Genomic DNA, 21799 nt, shown 5'->3' on the forward strand with positions numbered 1-21799 from the left:
AAAACCCACTTCACTAAAGATGTTTAAGACAGACAGAAGTTTTAGTACGTACTTGTGTTTCAGAGCTGTTACCTGTTCAAACTAGCAGGCTAAAGTGTCAAAAGAAGGAGTGACATTCCCATAGTGTCTAAGTTAAAATTTATTTAATATGAAAAAGTTTACAGATCCACCATGCAATCCACCATGCACTCAATCTGGATCTAGGGAGTCTAAAGTACGACTTTGTGCCATTTTACCCACAAAACTGTTCCAGCTACAGGTCTGAGTGTTTTACAAGTATTAACTAACATTAGTTTTACTGAACGCGTGTGAAGAATAAACCGAGGACACAGACAAAAGAAATCCTGTCTTTTCATTCCAGTTCTCTAACCAGAAGACCATGTTTGCTTTCACAACAGTTTCATAGAGAAAAATGTTATTTCATCCTACAAGCAGCTAAGTGATTTGATTCGACTTTTCTACTCACAAAGGAAAAAAATATTTCCAAAGAACAAATAAACGTGCCTTTTTGACTGTCTCATGTAGTTATTAGAACAGGCTTTATAAACTATTCTCAGCAGATTTAAGAGTCAGAAGGAATGCTCCCCACCTATCTGACAGTTCAAATTGGGGCAGTGTCAGAGACGTTTCAGACAACTGATTTCTATCAAGCTTTTGCAATGATCTCGGTCACTCTCACTCCTAGCCCCTCGATACTGTGCCCATAGGAATAGGTTCTTTCCAGAACCTAGAGCTCTCCAAGGGGGACATATCCATTGCAAGCAAGTTAAACTTACTGAATCCATTAACATCTTGGCAGCTGGAAGAAAAAGCTTCTTCATTGTGAACAGCACTCAGTTTGGTAGAGGTCTTGTCAGAAGTAGCCACGGGACCCATCTCCCTCTGTGTGCTGGTCTGAGTTTCCTTCTGCTTCTTGGCTAGCTTCCTTTAGGGTGTTTTGAAGAGGGGAGAAATCAAGGTCAGTTTTCTCTCATGAAAAACAAATCAATGACAAAATACTTTGAAAACCATGATTATCCCACTTGGTCAGACATGCAAGGCATGTGACAAACCGCATGAAAAGAAATGCCACAACTTTTTAATGTAACTGTTGTGGAGCACAATAAATCTAGTGATACCAGTCTTTGAGCTTAGCTGTCCCTCCCAGTAACTTATCTTGCACCAACCTGCATCACCCCAGCAGTAGGAGTGCTACGTCATCCTTGAAGAGGGTGGCATAGGGAAAGCCCCTGAAGTGGGTGTCAGCCACTACCTGGAGCCGCTCCAGAAAGAATAGAGGATGAGGCCAACAATCAGAACCGCTCACTAGGAGGTAAACGGGACATCTGCATCCATCCCACGGGGCCACCTTGCACCGGTGATTTTCTTTGAGTGCTCCAGTGGAGAGTGCAACCTGAGCCTATGCGACCTGAGGGCTGGGGCAGGAGTCCTGCCCTGTCCCCAGGCAGAGCAATGAGGACAGCAGCCTCTGCTGAATTTTGACACACACCCAAACTGCACTGAGGATCGACAATCAGTGAAGGGTGGTGCAAATTAAAGCCTTGACTTCTTTTAGAAGTGTCCAAATATGCCTCTGTTCTTATTCTTTTCTTATTTTGAGACATGAAAAATATTGGCAAAAGCAGAAATATCTCCTGCTTTGAAAACACTAACAAAGCCAAGAACATAAGAGGCTCCTTTTTTTGCAAGCACAGCTAATAATAAGAAAATGGAGAAAAGCAGGGAAAGTGAGCTGCTAAGCTTCCATTGACATTTGACTGCCCTGTGCTTCATTCGTATCAGAGAGCAAAACTGTTTAAAAATGAATGTGTGACATTCTACAATCCGTACCTTGAAAAAATATCACACAAATCCCTAGCACCGGCAAAGACCTTTGCTTACATGATTTCCGTAGGTAAGAAAACAAAACAAAATAAAATGGAGAAAAACAGATTACTGTAAGAAGGAGCTTTAGTTTTCTTTTTTCCTCCAACTCAAAGAAAAAAAAATCCTAACAAGTAAATAATTTTGCAAAGAGGTTTTTCTTCACTTAAATGACATGCTTATAGTAAGTACTACCCTTCTTTTAAATTTCATTAGATTCTTAAAAAGGTGTTCCTTGCAACATATTCCAACAGGCTTCATTTATTCACAGAACATGTCAGAGTGGCATTTACAAGCAAGTTCAAGCGCACAGCTGAGCCCCAGCCCTTCACAAGATGAGTAGCTAGGCCAGTTACACTCATTTGCAAAGAGGGGTCAAAGACAACTAAAACCTTTGCCTTGTCTGTGGGAAATGACTATTTTAAAGCAAGCTGATAATCCAGACCAGGAGAGCACAGGTTTATGGAGAAACAGCCAATGTTTGCTGCAAACTTTTGAACAAACACATCTGTTTCATCAGCTCAACCAGTTGAGGTTCAGCCTTTTACAGTTAGTGGTTTCAATCCAAACCCATCACTAGTCAAACTGGGTACATAATTAGAGTGCATATTTAGATCTCACAAAATCTCCATGGTATATCCACTTCTGCAGATGAAGATGCAAACAGGGGAACCATCCTTGAGTGATGAAGCAAAAAGCTGGTGTTTAATGATGTTAAAAGCTTTACTTCCAGTGTTCAGCAATGTTAGCACAGTCAGATTTATTAACTATGAGCTGCAGACATGGGAGCCCCCTTTTTTTATGCTGTGGTACCTGAGGTAACAACAACAGTCTTGAAGTGTATTAATTCTGCCGTGTGGTTATTTTAATCCTTTAGATGCGCTAATCATGCATGCCTATATGAATTCTTTGGCAACAGGAATTAAAATTTCTCAGTGGGAAACAGTAATCCCAAATGCAGAAGTCCTTAATAACAAGCACTCTGGACTGCTGGGGTGAGCCATTACAGATGACCACTACTGATGTTTAAAAATGGTGAGGCAAAAAGGTGACTTCCTTATTAAATCCAGATTAAATTATTTGTGGCAATAATTATCTGGAAGCCCCATTGCCTGGTATCTGTTTAGAAATGCTGACAAGCTACAAAGAGCTGGAATTGGCAAATTCTTTTCCTCTTTCAGTGAATGAGCAATAACATTTCTGCATGTGCTAGGCAGGAAAAAATCACCCCAAACCCAAGCCCATCAGTCCCCAAAGGCCTGCTGACAAAAGCCCTATGCAAAGCAGTTCTACCTGGTCCTGTAGAAGACAGAGAGGCCCCTAAAACACTGGCTTGAATGCCTAAAAAGAAAAGGTGACATGAGTTTAAAGTTCTCAATCTAACTCGCACACACAAACCGGCCGCCTCTGTGCAGGCTGCTTGCAGGCGGACCAGCTAACGCTTACGCATATTCAGAGAGAAGCCACACGGAAAATTGTTCGGCATCTGAAAATGCTACAATTTTCTTTCAACAGCATGTTATCAGTTTCCACCTTTCTCCCTCTCTATTCCAAGAATGTAAAAATTCTTCATCTAAATTTAGAGGGAAAAGGAAGATGGATCTCTTTTGAGGATTTCAGAGCTAAGCTTGCCAGACACATCAAGGGGCTCTCAGTTTCTAAATGTGCCTTCTCTGCCTCTGTTACGTGTCTGGATAGAGTGGCAGCACAGGACTAAGCCTATTTGGTCCTTGCTATCATTATAATTCATAGAAAGGATTATAAAATCAAATGACTAGCACTTTCTAGACTGTTAGGGACGTGACTTAAACCCACAGCTAGGTAGAGGTTTATTTCCCAGCACGTCAAAATGCCTTTGGAATTGGAAAAGCATTTATCTAGAAATGCTGCTTCCAAAAATAGGGCACTTTGAGAGATCTCTGTGAATCACTGACAAGCCACATCAGTGACACGGCTTCTGCTCTCCTCACTGACCAGCCTCCCCTAAACACAACAACTGCAACACAGAGATGAAACTGCTATCAGTGCATTAGTGTCAATCACAGGCCGGCTGCAGGCTGCTGTCAGCATGTGCCCAGCACAGCCTGACACCAGCACTGAGCAGGCACTTCCATCTCATGCATTATGCAGCTGAAAAGGGGAAGAAATAAAGGACCGGGCAGATATCTGGAAGAAGAGTTTGATATAGTCAACACAGGGTGAGGAGACCAAAATGTCAAAACGTGTAAGGTGATATAAATGGCTGGTTTACATTTAAGTGTAAGGAAAATGTGCCAAGAAGAAAACAAGAGTCCATGGATGGGTTTTACTGGGCTGCCCTTTTCAGTTCAAGAGTTTGTAAATGAAGAAATGATGTTTACAAGCACTATACACACACAGGAGGGATGAGACAGATGCTTAAAGCAGAATAAAAAAAATGAAACTAGCTGTATAATTAGGCAGTTGAAGCTGACCCAGCTAAAGCAAGGATAAAAACTATTGGCAGTGAACCTCAACTAAGTGGGAATTTTGAAAAAGAAAAAAAAACACACACCAAAAAACAAAATCCCCAAAAGATGGAGATTTGGTCCAGCTATTTTTGAAACTTTTACTGGAGAATAGATATAAAATGCTGAAGCACTATACAAAAATTGAGGGAGTTCCAGTTTAACAGTCAAGGAATGGAAACTTAGTATCAAGTACCAAGGCTTTACTGCCATGGACATTACTCAGAATGCTCAAGCACTATTTTCAGTTAGTAGTACTTGCAGGATCACCTTCCCAATTTGCAGAGGTTTTGATAAACGTCAGGGATTATTTTTTAAAAGCAGCTTCAAACTCTGCTCTAACTTTTTATACCAATTTTACATGCATGAATTTTAAATTTCTAACTGCTGCTCCTAAAGAACTCTTGTACACGTACGTTGACAGATTTAATTTTAGATGTTTCACAAGGATGGATTATATACACTATAATGTAGATTTGCATGCACAGGTAATTTAGACATTAGGTATAGATCACGTAAGTTAAACATGAAATTTCCTCTTACAGACAAGGATTGCATATTGCCCTCATTTTCAATAAGCAATTTAAGAAAGCTACAAAATACAACCACTTTTAGATACTTGGGCACAACAGCCTGCTAGGAGCACACATATTATTTATGGTTAAATCTGCACAAATTTAAGGCAGGCGGCGATCAGCCATGCAAATACCTAACAGGGAGCACTTGTTAAACACAGCAATTCTATTCAAAATGATCTCTGTCCCCTGAACCTGTAGCAGATCACAAACTCAATTGAAAGAACAGTTTCATGCTGGTGTAAAAATAAGGGAGGGATTATACATGGCACAGGTAATCCTTTTGCTCTGACTGAGGATGGGTAAGGCCTCTGCTGCAATACTGCACTTCAAATAAGATGTGTGCCAAAGGGACACATAATAAGGCAGAACAAGAAAGGTAAATCTAGAAAACATGACCTACAAGCAAAGGCCAAAGGAAATATCGATCTTTAATTTAGAGAAAAGAAAATCAAATAGGGTTGATAGGACTTCAAACATATGAAAAGGCACCACAGGGAAGCTGTTCTTCCTCTCTATAGGGGCTGGGAAAAAAAGTAATAGGGTAAGCTATGGGAAAGGCAGCTCATTCTAAACTGGGAAAACTCCATGCGGTACAGCCTGCCCACCTCAAGCCGGCTGGGCAGGTGGGCTGTGAAATTTCCTTCGCTAGAGGTTTTTAAACAGAGAGACAGAGGAATAAGCAGTGAAAGCAGCACAGCCTCCTGGCAGCCTGACATGTTAGGTATCTCTTCCCCATGCTCCGACAGCCCTGCTTGACACTGCCGTTCATCACACACTCCCCTTGTTCAGCCTGTAACCTCAGCAGAGCTGGGATTAAGTCCCTGGCCTAAGCACACAGGCAGCTTACTGCTCCTTATAGCTGCTATAAGGGCAAATATGCCACTTACAGGCAAGTGTGAAGGCAGCTTTATTTGCACCCTTTTAGCGCCTGCCATGGTGAAGCCAAACTCCACACAGGCTATCGCAGGAGCAGACGGAATCCACCAGGGCAGAGGCAATGTGAAGACTGAGGACAAGCCACACCACTTCTACTTAAAAAGCAAACATTACTTAACATGAGAAAGTGATGTAATGTAGACATAAGAAAAAAAGATGCTCTGAATATTTTGCACTGTGTGTAAACAAACACAGGATCTTGAAAAACGTAGGGCTAGGGCTGTGCTCTCTAAGCTTTACTGGATCAGAGGAATGACTGCTTGTGGAGGACACTTGCTTGCAAGCATATAAACTTTAGACAAGACAGGTGCTTACAAGAGCCGTACAGTATAAGTACATGCTGGTATAGACAGCAAACACTGCCCTCTGCAAAGTTTAGGGTTGCAATCACCACACAGACATGTTCTAAATAAAATCTCAATTACTTACTTTCTGGATTTTAATGTGGGTGGTTTTGGTTTGTTGTCGTCGTCGTCCCCCCTCCCCCCAATTGTTTTCATTATACTGGCATAACCACTGATTCATGATTCTGTTTTTCCAGCATCTGATGAGAAAAACAGGTTTTTTCTTAAAATTCTGATTTAGCAAGCTGACCTGTGCAGGCAGATCCCACCATCCATTGAAATATATGGAGATATTTATGTACGTATGTGGTTATACAGTGCCTATATATAAAATTGTTTTATTTCTTTTCAAATGTCCCACAGACGGTGGAAGTAAATTCAGCACAAACTCTACTATTTCAGAAAATCCAAGTACAAATTTAGCTGAATACCTTTGACAGAATCTCTCCCATGGAAAGAAACACCTGGCTGAAACCACTGCAATAATTAAAATTGGTATGAAATTACGATGGGAGTTGAAGGGGGTTCCTACATTGCAATCATGTCCTCACTCTGGTCAGTTCAGGAGAAAAGGAAAACAACATATTGGCCATTGAGTGCCCTTTTCTTATAAATAACATTAAACCGAGTGCTTGTAACACATACATAGATCTATGTATTTCCAGACATACCTCTCTTGTCTGATATCACTCTTGATTAAATTTCATTCTGCAACCATCACCCAGCCCAGGCGAAAGAAATAAAACAACACAAAAACAACCAAACCCAACACAGAAAATATTTCCATTCCTTTTCCTGGTGAGGGAATAATAAAGCCTTGATATGGGTTGTTGCAGCTGAAAGTACTGTTGCAAAGAGGTGTCTATCATTAAATGCAAACCCTCCTTTAAACCAGATGAATAGCTGTCTTTGTTTTACAGCTTCAGCTAGGAAAAAAAAATATCAAAAACTTTCAGATATGGATGGGTTGCTATCTTACATTGCACATCGTTATCTTACAATGCATTAAACCTCAGTACAATGTAACAGAGCTAACAATTCTGTACGAAACTGAGACAACGTCTGTATTGGTGTAAATACAGAGTAACTCCTCTGAAAAGGTTCATTCATCACCCTGGCGACAGTGATGCAAAAAGTGCACCAGCATGGGAACTCGTTATTCCTCGTCCCTCTCTTCCCATCACAAAACCAAACTCAGTCCAAGGATCTCAAATTGTAAGCAACTACCTTTTAATAATGGGTAAACTAATGTACACAAAATTATGTCAATCCTGCATGACGACTTAGCAAGTTAGGAACAGAAGCCTCCTGGGTTTCTGTTTCCACTTAAAGTGTAGTAAAGATTTCTACAGCCTTCTGTTTCAGCCACAATAACGTCCTTATATGTTGTAGGAAGTTTTTAATGAAGTGATGCTATACAAAATCCCACAACTATTTATCCATAACTATGTATTCACAGAATAGCTAAAAGAGCTCTTCCTGTAAATGAATATTTTTGACTGGTTTCACCAAAGCTGCAGGTTCTCAACCATCTTACAGAATCAGATTCTACAGTTCTAGGTTGCAGCAGAACACAAGACAGGCTGAAGGCAGAACTCCAGTCCAGAGTTTATCACCACTTATAGCTCATCTCCGTAAAACACTCATGAAACAAGCCTCCCTGACTTCAATAGACTTAGCAGTAAGAATTGTTTAGAAGAGTTCGGGATGGAGATTTTGGACTCTAACAAGAAGAAATGCCAGTATAGCAGATGACAAAGGGTTGAGAGGAATTATCTGAAAGCAGACAAGAATTGCTTTAAGCAGCACAACTTTGAAGTCCAGAAACTGAAACTAAAAATAAAACGATGTAGTCCATATGGTCGTATTTAAAGGTCTGCCAGCAGATCTACTTGAGAAACTGCTTTTCAGTACTGGTAACTAATTAAACTGAATTTTGCTTCAGGACTAAAACACTCATACAAGGTCATAGCATGGAAACCAATTCTATTTTTGAAAAATCTATATATATACCTATTGATGCGCTTATATTCACAACATTTCAAATAAAATTAAATCAAATCTTTCTGCTTGTAAAAGGCTGTAGCAATTTCTATCAGCTATGGATAAGAATTACAGAGTCCTTAGCAATTTAAGATTTTCATCTGCAGTCATAACGAAACATCCTATTTCATGCAAAAGTCAAAATGTGAAACTCAATAAAACTTCATCATATGTTCCTTGATGGATTGTTCTGCTTTCTTCCCTCACTACTGGAACATCCCTCAGACCCTGACTATTCAAGGGAAAAAAATCCCAAACAACCAACACAGCTTGCTTTTGCCAGATCAGGGATTAGGCCAAATGTCAATCTGAAACCAAAGTATTTATTGTGTGACAACTATTTATGGGTTACCTCTACCATAGTGATGCTCCAGCCAGCAGAGCTAGCTTGATGAGGTACCTGGGACACCATAAGGACAGAGCTAAGAATGAGCACTCTGCAAAAAAATCTTGTGTGCTATACAAGGGAGATACATGATTTCTGCATCCTGAGCTCAGATCTCCACTGAGTGCTTCAGTGGGCGGCTATGAAGGCAGAAGCTTGCCTGGTGATACCTCTGGCTTCTCTCTATTGTGATATGCTGCATGGTGTACATCTGCCTTATTAAATCTTATTAAAGCACTTGTTCCTGCTACTGCAGAAGCTCATTATGACCTCAGGGTTGGGTGACCTCAAGAGGTTTCTCTCTTTGCTTTTCCTGAGTCACTCTCCTGTTCCCTGAGAAAAAAGAGTTATAGTATATTGATCCACAGAAGCCATTACAAGACAGAGAAGACTGCTTAATGATACCCTTGCTTTTCTCTAGCAGAGTAATCTTCAGCTGACTGCTTAAAGCAATGCTGCTAAGGAGCTGTAAGGAGTCACACAGGGCTCAGAAGATGATTCATCTTTTTAAATACGCAAATCTCAAACTAAAATAAAGCAAGGAACATTCTGACCACAACCTGCCTACTGGAAGAAGACAAAATTATAATGGAAAAGTGGGGACGGACCATGTTGCTGACCATGGTGCTGATCCGGCGCTGACCGTGGTGCTGACCGCTTGTAAGGAAACCGCAACAGCAGAGCAGTGCAGAGGGCACTTTCCTGACATTCCCGAGAAAGGGGCAGAAGACCAAAGGCTGTAGCCAGAAATGTAAAAAAGCTAGGAGGACCTAGGTGTTAAAACTGCCCCCTAATTTAACACCTGGTGAAAATTCTCTTGAAATCTGATTGCTTAAGGTCAAATTCCATTCATGGTGAACCAGTGTGAAGTCCAGAGGAAATGGAGTTACTCTGTATTTACCATTACAGAACCGGCCAAAGCCAAGGCTCATTACGGTGTCTCTAGGCTCCTCAGACACCTAGCAAGTGGGGAAAGCTCCTCTTTCCATCATTTTCAGATAGGTCATCAAGAAGCAGAATCATTCCAACAGGTGGTATGTAGGGATCCTCCTACTTAACTCCTTTGCCCTGTTCTTTGCATGTAAATCAGCTCGCATGGAAAACATGCCAGCCTCCACTGAGATGGTAGAACATTAAGACGCTCATTTCGCTGACCTGCTAAACGCCTGCCAGGTGTGTCTGCAGGACAAAGTTGCAAGATCAAGACAAAGATGAACTGTAGGAAGAGGCAAGAGAGGAGGTTGTCAGGGTGGCAGACTAGTAGGGGCTAGCAGAGCAGACATGGCCCTTTTGACAATTTTGTAGATGTCGGATATCGGGCAACTGGCAGGTTGCTGCTGTTGGGGGAAATGTTTAGGTCAGAAGTACAGCTGCTGTTTCTGAGAAATGGGGAGGGGAGATCTCTTTCTCTCAGCAGTAACAGATGCCTTCTCCGTCCCTCCCAACCCTCTAATGGCAGCAAAGGCATCCAACTCAAATTTTCCAGAACTCGTTCCTCAGATCATTGATCCACTCCTCCTCCTCTTCCTGGATCCTCAGACAACTATTATCATGGCAGAAACAGCTTGGCCCTGATTATTTTCCAGCCCCTCAATCTTTAGACAACAGATGGCTCTGGAATTACTGATGTGTGAAGCATTTTCATGCGCCTTAACAACTGCCTTAATTATGCAGCATTGTCATTAGGACTGGACAGGTGATTTAGATCCGAGTATCTGAACCACTTCATCATGCAACGGTCTAAACTGACACTCAGAACCTGGCAACTCCAGGTATGGGAATATTTGCTGAGATAATGTCAAGTTCTAGTTGACAGAAACCTTACATTTTTGAAAAGCTTATATCTATGGCCGAGAAATTCCCAACAACTTTCAGGTGTGAATTTCCCTGCTGCCTGGCTAAATACGACAGACAATTAAAAAAGGTGCAGTTGGGACCCTCTGTGTTTGTCCATTAGTATTTGAAGAACTGTAAACCATAACCAACATATTGATGGACATTTATGTCTTTATGTGTTTGCAGGCACAGTTATAGGTGCAATGGTAAAACAGGGAAAACAGTGTGAAACTGAGAAAATAAAACACACTCTGTTGGAAAGACAAGAAGAATAAAGGGAATGGTAGGGGAAAAAAAAAAAAGTGGTAAAAGAAAAGAATGCAACAAAGCACAAAATTACCACAGGGCGAACAAGCTCAAGAAACACCATCCCCAGCCAAGTACTTACAAGTAATAGGAGTAGGAATATGCATTTCTTCTAAATATGGACAGCCAGTCAGATGAAGAAAATATCCAAAAGGAGAAAAAAGAAAAACACATAATTAGATTTATATGAACTCTGCAATTTTTTTCAATATACAAAATATTTGTGCTGCCTCTTGTACTCAGCGACTATTTTCCTACGCTTTTTTTCAGGAACCAGACATCGGTGAGGAATGGATACTGAACTGGAGACAGCAAACACAGGTTGTTTCCTCTTCCGCTGCTAACTTGTGTTGCCATTAGCAAACGCCCTCACCTCTTTCTTCCTTAACTTTGCCATGTCACTGACACAGGTAATGAAACTTACCTTTGCTTGTAAAGTGCTTTGGGATTTTTGTAACAGTAAGAAATATGTAAGAGCTATTAATATAAATAACAATAAATAGGAAAGTGACAATGTAAGAACACCACAATTTTGGAATATTTAGACAATGAGCAAATTGTGTAAAGATAAATCAAGCTTCATCAAACTCTAAAATGCAAATAGCTCATTAACATTTCAAGCATCAATACATATTTATAGATGATCACTGGGGATATGCATTAGCTTTCTGCGTCACAGTGATTAAGCATTTTCTATTACAGTTTTTCAATAATACACTTCAGAACATTTTGATTTGTTTTTGAGCAGTGCTGGAAAACAAGCCTTGACAATCAGTTATAACTAAGGAGGTGATGCTGTTCCCTTTTATAATTGGAAAAGGGCTTCTCTGAAAAGGCTGTTTAACAACAAACCTAGCACGTGTTATTACAGATTTACAGCAAGGCACGAGGGTGCCTCGAAAGCAGCAACTATGGTCAAAACAGGGAAAACCAACTAAACACAAACTTCTACCTACTGCACAACTTTAACATCCCATCCTTGAAGGCACTACAAATATTAGGAAGCACTTATATATTATAAATGCAGGGTTCAAGCATTCACTTTTCTGGTTGCTTTGAACATAACTTTCCCAAGCACACATGGAAACCAGATTGAGCGCAGTCATTGTCCATGCACACATTAGGCCAAGGACAGCGACTTACAGACTTACAGAGAAAAGAGTTCAAGAGGATCACTCTGAAATGGCATGCTTTGCCTGGTGGTGGCCCTTGCTATATACCTGAAATTCTGGTCAGATTCCTAATATACACCAAGTTATTTGAAGGACACTGATTCCAAGGTACATCTGAAGGTATTTTTAATATAATGCTATTATGTCCCAAAACTCAGAAATTCTATGTGCCGTAGCAATGCACCAATTGAAGTGCAGTGATTGCCACTGAGCTTCACTGCAAAATTCAAAGTTCTCCTGAACCTCTAAACAAAGGGGAAAATCACCAGGATGTGGAAAATGAAAGCCCACACAGCTGACCCCTCTACATCCCCAAAATTATTCCATTAAACCAACCCCTCCGATAGGCCAGTGCCAGGTTTCTCACAGCACTATCAACTGTAATTATTCTGCTGAACATCTTTGCTGTACTTTCATTTTTCTCATGTCTCAGCCAGCAGACGTATGTGATCACATGAGACTCTTATTTCCCATTAAGAAGTTGTGTATCCCTCAAGGCTGCAGAGGAAACCTCAGAGATTTATTCCATAATGATAGAAAATAAAGGAAGAGAAACCAAAGGAGGATTATATATGGAATTGGTCAGGCCATTTTGGCTCAAATTCTCCTGAAATACACAACCTAAAATCAGGACTTCCTAAGGATTATTTCAAAACTGGTAAAATTCACCAGAGTTACAGTTACTAAAAACATGACCATATCCTAGAATGTATCACACCCCCTGAAACCCCTGCCTGCCACCCACCTTAAATATGGACACAGAAGGGACATGGGACACGGGTCACTAAATGTGCAAATATCCCTTTGTTAATTCTATTCTATATCTCAGGTATGTGCTTCTCAAGAGGCTTTTGGGGTTTGTTTAATTAAAGGTAACAACCTAAATCCTAATCCAGAACAAGGAGCTGAATCTTCATAGGAGGAACTAAACCTAGACCCTACATGGCCCCAAATCTCCTTTTTTGCTACCAACCACAGTTTAAAAAACATATTTACAGTGCACCCATGACAGGCTGTCTGATCCTATTTATTCAGTCTTATACTTAACAGGGTCAGTAGAGGCTTTGTCCGCTCAAATGCACAAGCCTGAGAAGTGTCACATTCTTCATTCCAGGGAAATGTAAGTCATGATTACACTGGAGTTAAAACTGTCCAAATGAAATCAGAACTGACCAAAATCTAATCCTTTTGGAGGAGGGCAAGGTCAGAGGCTATTTTCTTCCAGAAAAGCAGTTTACAAGTACCTTCTTTCTTGTTTCAACTAATTTTTACTAACGGATCCTATTTTCTCTATTACACAAAAATATTTAAATATTTAAGGGACAAACAAACAAGCTCCTTACAGAATTATCATTGCTTTGATACAATAAATATGAGATATTTCAAGGTATGTATCTATTAATGAAAGAGAGCGGTACTGCCTTATGCAGGCACTGATCATCACCTGTAAATTAACAGGCTGAATTATGTTGCAGCAATTTGTGTGTCCACATACATATGATGACACAAAAGCTGCAAACGTACCCAAAACCAAGAAAACAAGTTTTGTTAATAGTTTTCATTTTAGATACTGTAAGGCAGTCATATTTTAAACAAATATATATACACACACAATTTTTACATAGATATACATATACTTTAGCAGTCTTTAGGCAAACCCAGGGCTCAACTAAAACTTTTAGATAAGAGATGTACAGTCAAACCCTAATTTTCCACTGCATAAACATTCTGGCTGGCATGGCTGAGCTTCATACATCTGACTAAACCCTATAAAACACTGGTAGTCCCCAGAAATTTGCAAGTCACTAGAGTTTTTGCAATACCATGTATTGAAAATGTGAGCGACTTAGCAACGCTTGCTCATGCCTCATGTATGAAAAGTTCCAAAAATTATGCTGATCTGGTGTATCTCACAGAAACAAAAAGCAGCTTCTGATGATCTGCTTAATCCTAATCCTAAACCAGTGTCTGCCTTCTCTTAGTGTTTCTGTCTCTTCTAATCTCTCTCCTTCCTTTGCTCTTTGCACTGGTTAATAAAAATGCTTCATTCAGGAAATCCTTAACTGTGCCTATTACCAATGAACTATGATGCCCTGGACCATAAACAAATGTCACTGTGATATTTTCCAGCTCCATTTGAAGAAAATGCCTCTAAATTTGTCTAATTAAATTATCTTTCTGCTTTGTTGCCTTGCAAGACTACACTGCCTTGTACACTGAAGTATTAGCCTTAGCAGACTGGGAAGAGGAACTCTTTTTAAAGTAAGATTAATGCAAAAATCGAATGCAAGAGCTTAAGCTCCTAACGTTTCTGTTTGTAAAATAAAAAAAGAGAACTTTATTGTTAAACTGTTCTCTCAGACAAGTGCAAGCTTTCAGCTGTGCTCCTCCAGAAGTTTAAATCAACCTGTGGTCCAAAGCGGCCTTTCCTTTTATAAAAGCTGGTCCCAATCCACACTAGTTTACAAATGAAATGAGTCTGACAGGATTAAGTTCATCTTCAGGGAACACTTGTCCATATGTAGCTCCAAGCCTCAATTGGACGTGACTGGTGGTGCCCGTTCAAGGGAGACCCAGAACCGATGCAATCAGCAGGTTTCTCAGCGATGCTGGAGGTGTGCTACACAGACCCAGGGAGAGCAAGCCTCCAAAACCTCTTTCTGCACTGTTATAGCTTCTAAATGGGAAAAGATTTTAAAGTCGATGAGCCAGTTTATTTCTTATAATAGTGTGTATTCCGGTGGGTAACCTTGCAAATGACAGCAAACAGGCAAAGAGAGATAGGACTGCAGTGAGTTTGCCTGTTTGCACAGGGGTGGGAACAACACAGAGGAAAATGTAATTTTCCAGCTCTAGAAATAAAAAAGGGGAGAATTTATATTTCTAATACTCCCGCTCGCCTCCTTTCTAATTTTAATTTTGAAGAAAGATGCCCATGTTAACAGAGCCTATGGCAAAGCCAGACATAGCAAAGTTCTGTCCATGGGACATCACATCCAAATTCAGTAAACATTGCTGCTTTGGGGACTAGGCTAGTTCCACAGAAGAGCATGTGCACTGCAACAGGGGGGCAGCTCAGGTCAGCACGAGCTTGGGAATTTTTACGTCAAACAAACAGGTCCTCGGTCTCTAGCCTTTGGAACTTGCTCTGCATTACAAGTATTTTTGATTCTGATTTTGTCTGTGTTCCTCTATGAGATATCAACTTATATGGCACCGGTCATGACAGCCAAAACACCAGAAGAATCAAATATTGGAAAAAGTTGGATCTTGATAGATCTCCCCATCATTTACTTACCTGAGTTAAAAAGACATCAGAAAAAAAAATCAAGCTAAAATCCATTGATTTTATATATCTTCTAACTAAACAATAATACAGTCTCTAAGTTTTCTCCTGCTCTTTGCACTCGTTAATAAAAACGCTTCATTCACTCTAATAGAAGTTTGACATATTATGCAGAAAATATGTAGAGTTCATTTAAAAACAAATAAAAGCAAAAAATCTGATAATCTGATAATCTAAATAAATTGTGAATTTTTACTTTTGCTTTGAAAGATTCCTACATATTGATAACTTAGCCTTTTGCTCGTTTTCCAGTGGGAGATGGAAGATCAAGCAAAGATGTTGCATCATTGATATGTATCATCATCTCTATATGAATGCATTCATCAGAATGAGAACAATGAAAATTTTCTCTGTAGTGTTTGGAGAAAAAAAATACTAGCCTGTAATTCTACCTCTGAGAAATTTCCTAACTGTTTTCAAATTTATACAAAAAATAGATTGGCAGCAATCACAGTGTTTAACAGCAAGAGTCCCACATTTACATTTCAAAAGATGTGGTAGACTGTTTGGGAATATGAGTTTGATGTGAAATCTGAAAATAGGGAAAAAAGGCCTTTAGTGAACAAACAGTGAGATATTCTACCACACATACAACTGACTGAAAACACTAATTATGGAGCTTTATGGAAAATTCTAACCTACAGCATGTGATAGAGGGTGAGCATTGTGAAAATCCTGAAAATGGACCTACGACGTATGCAAAGGACATTTGACTTTTGGATTTCCATTTTGATCAGAATCTGTGGAAGACATCTCTCACATAGGAGCAACCATCATGTGTTTTACTGTCTTCCTTCATTGCCACTGAAGCGTTTGTAAGTGTGCATACATTGACAAACTGTCTAATTATCCAAGTTCCTCCCATTCTGTACTTTTAACTCATTATTTAAGTAAATACAGAGATTACGAATACTATCTCCTTAATATTAAAGTATATTGGTTCATAAGATTATACTTACCTCTCTGACTTAGCTGTTGGCAGGCTACACAGAAAAACTACCCTAAAATAAGGAATTTCTGGTCATCACAAATCATTGTTTTCTGCCCAGCAACATACATGACTAATAATAATAATACATTATGGGACAGAAATGCTATCAAGTTTTTATAGCTTATGAAATACACCACAGATGTGGCACTGCTCTGATAGCTTTCCTTATAAGTTTTATCTCTCAAGCTTAGAATAAAAGTATTTCTTTGAGAGCTTTTAGGAAGTTAACAGGAATGTATGAGGGCCGTGCATTCACCAGACCAGAAATCCAGCTCAATTTTTGCTGAAACCCTTTCCCTGTTTTTCATTGGAGGCATCTGATTTTTTTTTCTGCTTACAAACTGAAAAGCTCCCAGGGGAGTGGAACCAGAGGCATCTGTGCTGTTAGGACTTAACATTGAACAGAAGTGCAGCAGATGTGATGCAAAACACATACACATTTGTTCACAAAATGTGATTTTTCTTACTTACAACAAAAATTGGATTAAAAATCTAGATTTCCCACCCCTTCAGTTAATTCAACAGGAATTCACAGTAGTCACTACCTATGTGATCCTTTTTGTGGAATTACATTTGGAAAGGCTACTCAAAAAGGACTCCTAGTGCAAACTCCCATTTTACTTGCAGCAAGTCCCTCAGGGCATTGTCCAAGTCAAGTTTTTAATTTCTCCAGGGATGGAGATTCTCCACCTCCAAACCATCTTGGTAACCCTCCTCTGGGTTTTCTCTAATATATCAATCAGTGCCTTTCTTGTACTGAGGATCCCCAAACTGCACAGAACAGGCCCAGAGCAACCTCACTGATGGCAAACAGAAGGGAATAATCACTTGCCTCAACCTGCTGGCTACACTCCTGCTAACACCGCCCTGGACACAGTAGACCTTCTTTGCTGCAAGGGCACATTGCTGAGTTATGTTCGCCATGGCCACCAAGACCTCCAGGGTCCTTTTCTGCCAACCTGCCTGTGCTGTAGCATAGGTTACTCCATCCCAGATGCGGGACCTGGCCTTTGCTAAACGTCAGGAGGCTGCCACCAGCCGCTCCTCCAGCCGCCCAACATCCTTCTGAACAGCAGCCCTGCGCTCCAGCGCCTGCAGCACAGAGCTATGCCATTTGCATATGTGCTCTGGATTAACATAGAGATTATATCAAGATTTAACTGCTGCTTTTATTTTTGGGAAATGTGTGGCTGTTTGTCACAGAGATAACAGATCTCAAAGGAATGGAGCTTTGTTTTGAAAAGCTGCACTCCCGACAATAGACCAAGTAAAATCATCAAGGCTCTGACATGTAATGCTACCTACACCCTACAAGGGGTGCCAGGCTACCTAAGTCCTGTTTCATTTAGGATCAAATGACTCTTGAAAAGTAGGGTTCACCTCAGAAATGTGACTAATAAAAAAAAAAAAAATTACAAAATTTTCTCAAGAAAACCTCTTGCTATAAAGGGTTTTCTGGATCAGTATATTACACTGCAAATGTGGATATCTTCAAATAGTAGCAACTACAGTAGTCTACTTCAAAGTGTAAGTGCAAATGGTCCAAAGAAAATCACACAAAATGAACTGTTTGAACAAATTTCATTACATAAATGATTTTTCCAAGTTTCATTCCCTTGTAAACGAAAGCTAATTCGTGGAAAGATTCTAACCCTCAGCAAGATGTAATATTCCAGTCGAACAGTGGTTGCAAAGAAATTGCTGTGTGAAAATATGTCGCATCAAGACTCACTTGGGAACAAGACCGCTGATCGCATTATTGTAAGATATTATTTTTCTTGGCTGTTAGAGAAAGAATTCTTGTCTTCTATTAGACCACTGTTGTGCTTCCTGCCCATGCCCACTTCCACTGTCTCCTTATCACTTTGTACTTTTCCATGCTTTTTCATGAGCTACTCCTCCTCATTAATTATCAGATACTTATCCTTAACTCTTTACTTTGACAACAATTATTTTGTTGTTCATATACTATCTGCCAGAACACCCATCTTTTCTGGGGCTAGAACTACTGCAAAGAGTTGCATATATTGGCATTGACTGCTGTCCTCTGTAACACAAATGGAATGTTTTCTCTCTACTAAATTTATTCTTCTTTTTGAAGTAGAAACCACTAGCCAGAAGGTTCAAGATGGAAGCAAAGCAGAAACTTACCTTCTCTTGATGGTAAGCATTGCTCCCAAGAGGATAATAACAAACATCAGGAGACCAGCTATAACTCCGGCCATTTTCACTGTGCTGTCAACTTGTTTTTCTGGTTCCACTGCATTGGAATTTTGGGTGGAAGCTCCTTAAAAGATGGAGGGAGAGGGAGAAGGATATAAAAAAGAGAATTTGTAGAAAAATCACTGAAGAGTGTAGAAAAATATTCATTTGAAAGCCTAACAACATATTTGCAATTAAATTACAATAGACAATTGTCCATCTAACCAAATATGCCTTTAATAAGGGCTGATGACAGGTAATTCAGAGCAGTAATAGGGCATAATACCCCAGTGTAATATAACTGACTCTAATATTTTACCACATTAAACTGCAATGGTGAATTTACTCTTCTGAAGCACTAGCATACACCCAGAAGCAGGAGAATTAATAGCAGTTATAATTTTCATCTCAAACAGTCGTTAATGAAATAATGCATATAAAAGTTTGCAGTAACATATCCAATAATACTACTGGCAGAAAGTTTTTTTTCTTCTAAAATCAGACCACATTTGTATTTCTCAACATACCGGAGGCCTGGCTTTTGTAAGCACATGGTTACAATTATGCATGTACCAAGCAGCAATCTAACACACTAAGCAACCTCCACGTCTTCTAATGTATTCCATACACAAGTTCTTCTGCAGCCCAGGCAAAACAACATAATTTCTATTTGAAATTTTGGGTTTTTTTGAGTAAAGCCTACATGCTTAAAAATGAGGTATTTAGGAACATTATTTCCACACATTTATTCTTTTACTTCCTTGTCATGATCTGATTTTAAGGGTCTTCTGCCCCTTGCTTAACTGAGCACCTTGCAGAATGCTACTCTTTCCCCTGTTGCTGGGGTTACTTATATAGTGCTTATTCTATACCTTAGCTCTGCTGACTTCGCTACTTGCTGCACAGGATTTTCCCAGATGTAGCTTAAACCACTGACCTTGATTTAGAAAGCCCCACAAGATTTGAGTTGTGGCTACTCTAAAGACTAAATAAGCCTATCTTTATTACATTCCTGATATACTTTACTACTACTAAAAATATCATAATTGCATTTGATGAAGTTAAATGAATTCACATTACATGAGATCACAATCTTATTTGGGTTGGAGTCAGCCAAGTCTTCCTTTACAGCTTAAACACAGTAGGAAAAGGGAATCAAAGGTGAAAGTGTAGTGCTGTCATCAGAAGACCATAATGTTTTGCTCTTTTAACAACTCTGTTGCTGACCTTTAGGGAAACCTGAATCACTTCTGCTCATGAAGTCAGTTGCTTGGGGACATAGTAATCAAGTCCTTACATGGCTGAGACAGCAGAAAGCCTCACAGGGTTATTCTTTCGCCTACTTGCCACACATTAAACTGTGTATGCTTTAAAAGATCTCTGTCTGCAAGGATGAGTCCAAACGCTTACCAAGATCAAATTGTATAACTGACCATAGGGTTTTCTGGTATGTTCTGAATAGGGCCTTAGCTGATGGCCTTCCAACGATAAGGACCTGATCTTGAATAAAGTGTTATATTCTGCTCTCATCATATCTTGAAGAGTACACACAGAACAACGCAATAAATGTAAAACAAGAAAACTCACCACATGTAGCGATAAAAGTATGATTTCACTTTTCCTACAGCTAAACTGTTAATCTAGTTTGCCACAGCAAAATACAATATTTACCAAGCAAAAATGCTGGCTGTTTGAAACATGTATGTAATTTTCAGCTTTTTGTCCCTGACAACTCTATTGCTCTGCTGCATCCACCAATTTTCCCATTCAGTTAAGAGTTCACTGGTAACTTCTGCGCTTACATGTCTCAAATGCATTAATGGGACTCCTGAGCATGAAAGTAAAATAACATATCAGTTGCATATTACCTTCTTTATCTGACAACATCTCTTACAGTCTTGAAGCAAGTCTGTCCAAGAGGTGAGCTATATACCATCATACAGGCAATCCTGACACTCTTACACTACAAAGTAAATGATAAAGGTACAATTTTTCCCTGAAAATTGCTAAATCTCTGTTTGTTTGAAGTGAAACTCAGAAGTACTTCAAATTATCCCTCACTTGAGTTGCAGTTGCTCTTATGACCCTGAATAACAGGTGCTGGAGAACAGTTTTCTACCACAAACAGCACAGTCAGATGTCCCTCGTTTTTGTATGATCTGAACATGCTCATGAATTGTAAGCCACAGAAAAAAAAAAAAAAAAAAAAAAAAAAAAAGCAAAGCGCTGTCAACTCCATCTTCTAATCCACTAGATCGGTTTGCTTTTGCCAGGCTGTTGCTTGTTACTACAGGCAATGTGTGGTCAGTGTATTTTTATTTGATATTTCTTATCCCATTGTAGACTACTGCAGTTCTAGAAAGAGAATAATAAAGGCTTATTATCTGTCCTGACACCTACACACTGTGGTGACTGATTCACTTGAATCTTCTGTGTAACTCTTTCTATCTATCTTGGCAAAGGCCAACAATTCCTTTAGGCTACTAGTCCAACCATTTGTAAGTTGTCTCAGCTAATAGCTCCTAGGAATTGATAATGTGACAGTGTCAGTAAATTCCTGGGTCTCAGATTCTTAAAGATTTGCAGTGCAACATTACTGCAAAAGTCCACTGTTTTCCTGCCATTCTGGTGTATCTTCCTTGTAGATGCCTACATCTGCTAAGGTTGTTTGTACCCCCACCTGCACCACCACCACCTGTAGGTAAGCCAAGCCTATTTTATTCTGGCAGGAGGAGGTCTGTGAGCTGTTACTGTGCTTGCAGAAGATGAGTTCTGCTGCTCCTGACACTAATGCCTTTTTAGAATTCAGTTTTGTTTCTCTCATTTATGGACATTCAGGAAGATCTGAAATCCTCTGAGCACACAAGCCCATAAAAACTGCTCAGATGGCCATCTCATACAAATGTCTTTAAATACACTTTGAAAGCTCTGCACCATTGTACTTGAGGGGCCACTCTTTTCTTTCTGAAAAACAATGTTTATATACTGCTGGCATTAAAAGGGGGGGGGGGGGGGGGGGAACTATAACCGTATTTTCTAGTGGTTACTTCCACCACATTTCCGGGAATAAATTGTTCCTTGTAGCTGAAACTCAATACTGGAATAATAGGATACAGAACAGGTCACCACTGTTATTACTGTTTGTATTTCAGTGGAATCCAGAGCTCCCACTCAGGTCAGGACCCCTTCACACTGTACTAACATGAAGTAAGACAATTTTGTGCCGTGAGCTTACTTTCTTAATAAGGAAGGCAAATGATAGAAGACAGTGCCAGAAGAGTGAAGCCCGTAGGTCCCTGGACTCCAGGTCT

General features: G+C 39.8%; 1 protein-coding gene across 2 annotated transcripts in view; it reads right to left on the reverse strand.

The window, feature by feature from the left end:
• PTPRT (protein tyrosine phosphatase receptor type T) overlaps positions 1-21799 on the reverse strand; it is a 453762-nt gene that overhangs the window by 52694 nt on the left and 379269 nt on the right. Inside the window, exons 14-17 of one of the 2 annotated variants that reach the window (XM_040608978.1) lie at positions 18438-18573; positions 10860-10889; positions 3157-3204; positions 777-925 (exon numbers count right to left, since the gene is read on the reverse strand). In XM_040608978.1, coding sequence (XP_040464912.1) covers positions 777-925; positions 3157-3204; positions 10860-10889; positions 18438-18573 — 363 coding nt within the window. The remainder of the gene's footprint in view (positions 1-776; positions 926-3156; positions 3205-10859; positions 10890-18437; positions 18574-21799) is intronic. The other variant, XM_040608979.1, reaches the window with a different exon arrangement.

Source organism: Falco naumanni, chromosome 10, assembly GCF_017639655.2.
Source record: "Falco naumanni isolate bFalNau1 chromosome 10, bFalNau1.pat, whole genome shotgun sequence".
Taxonomy (NCBI): domain Eukaryota; kingdom Metazoa; phylum Chordata; class Aves; order Falconiformes; family Falconidae; genus Falco; species Falco naumanni.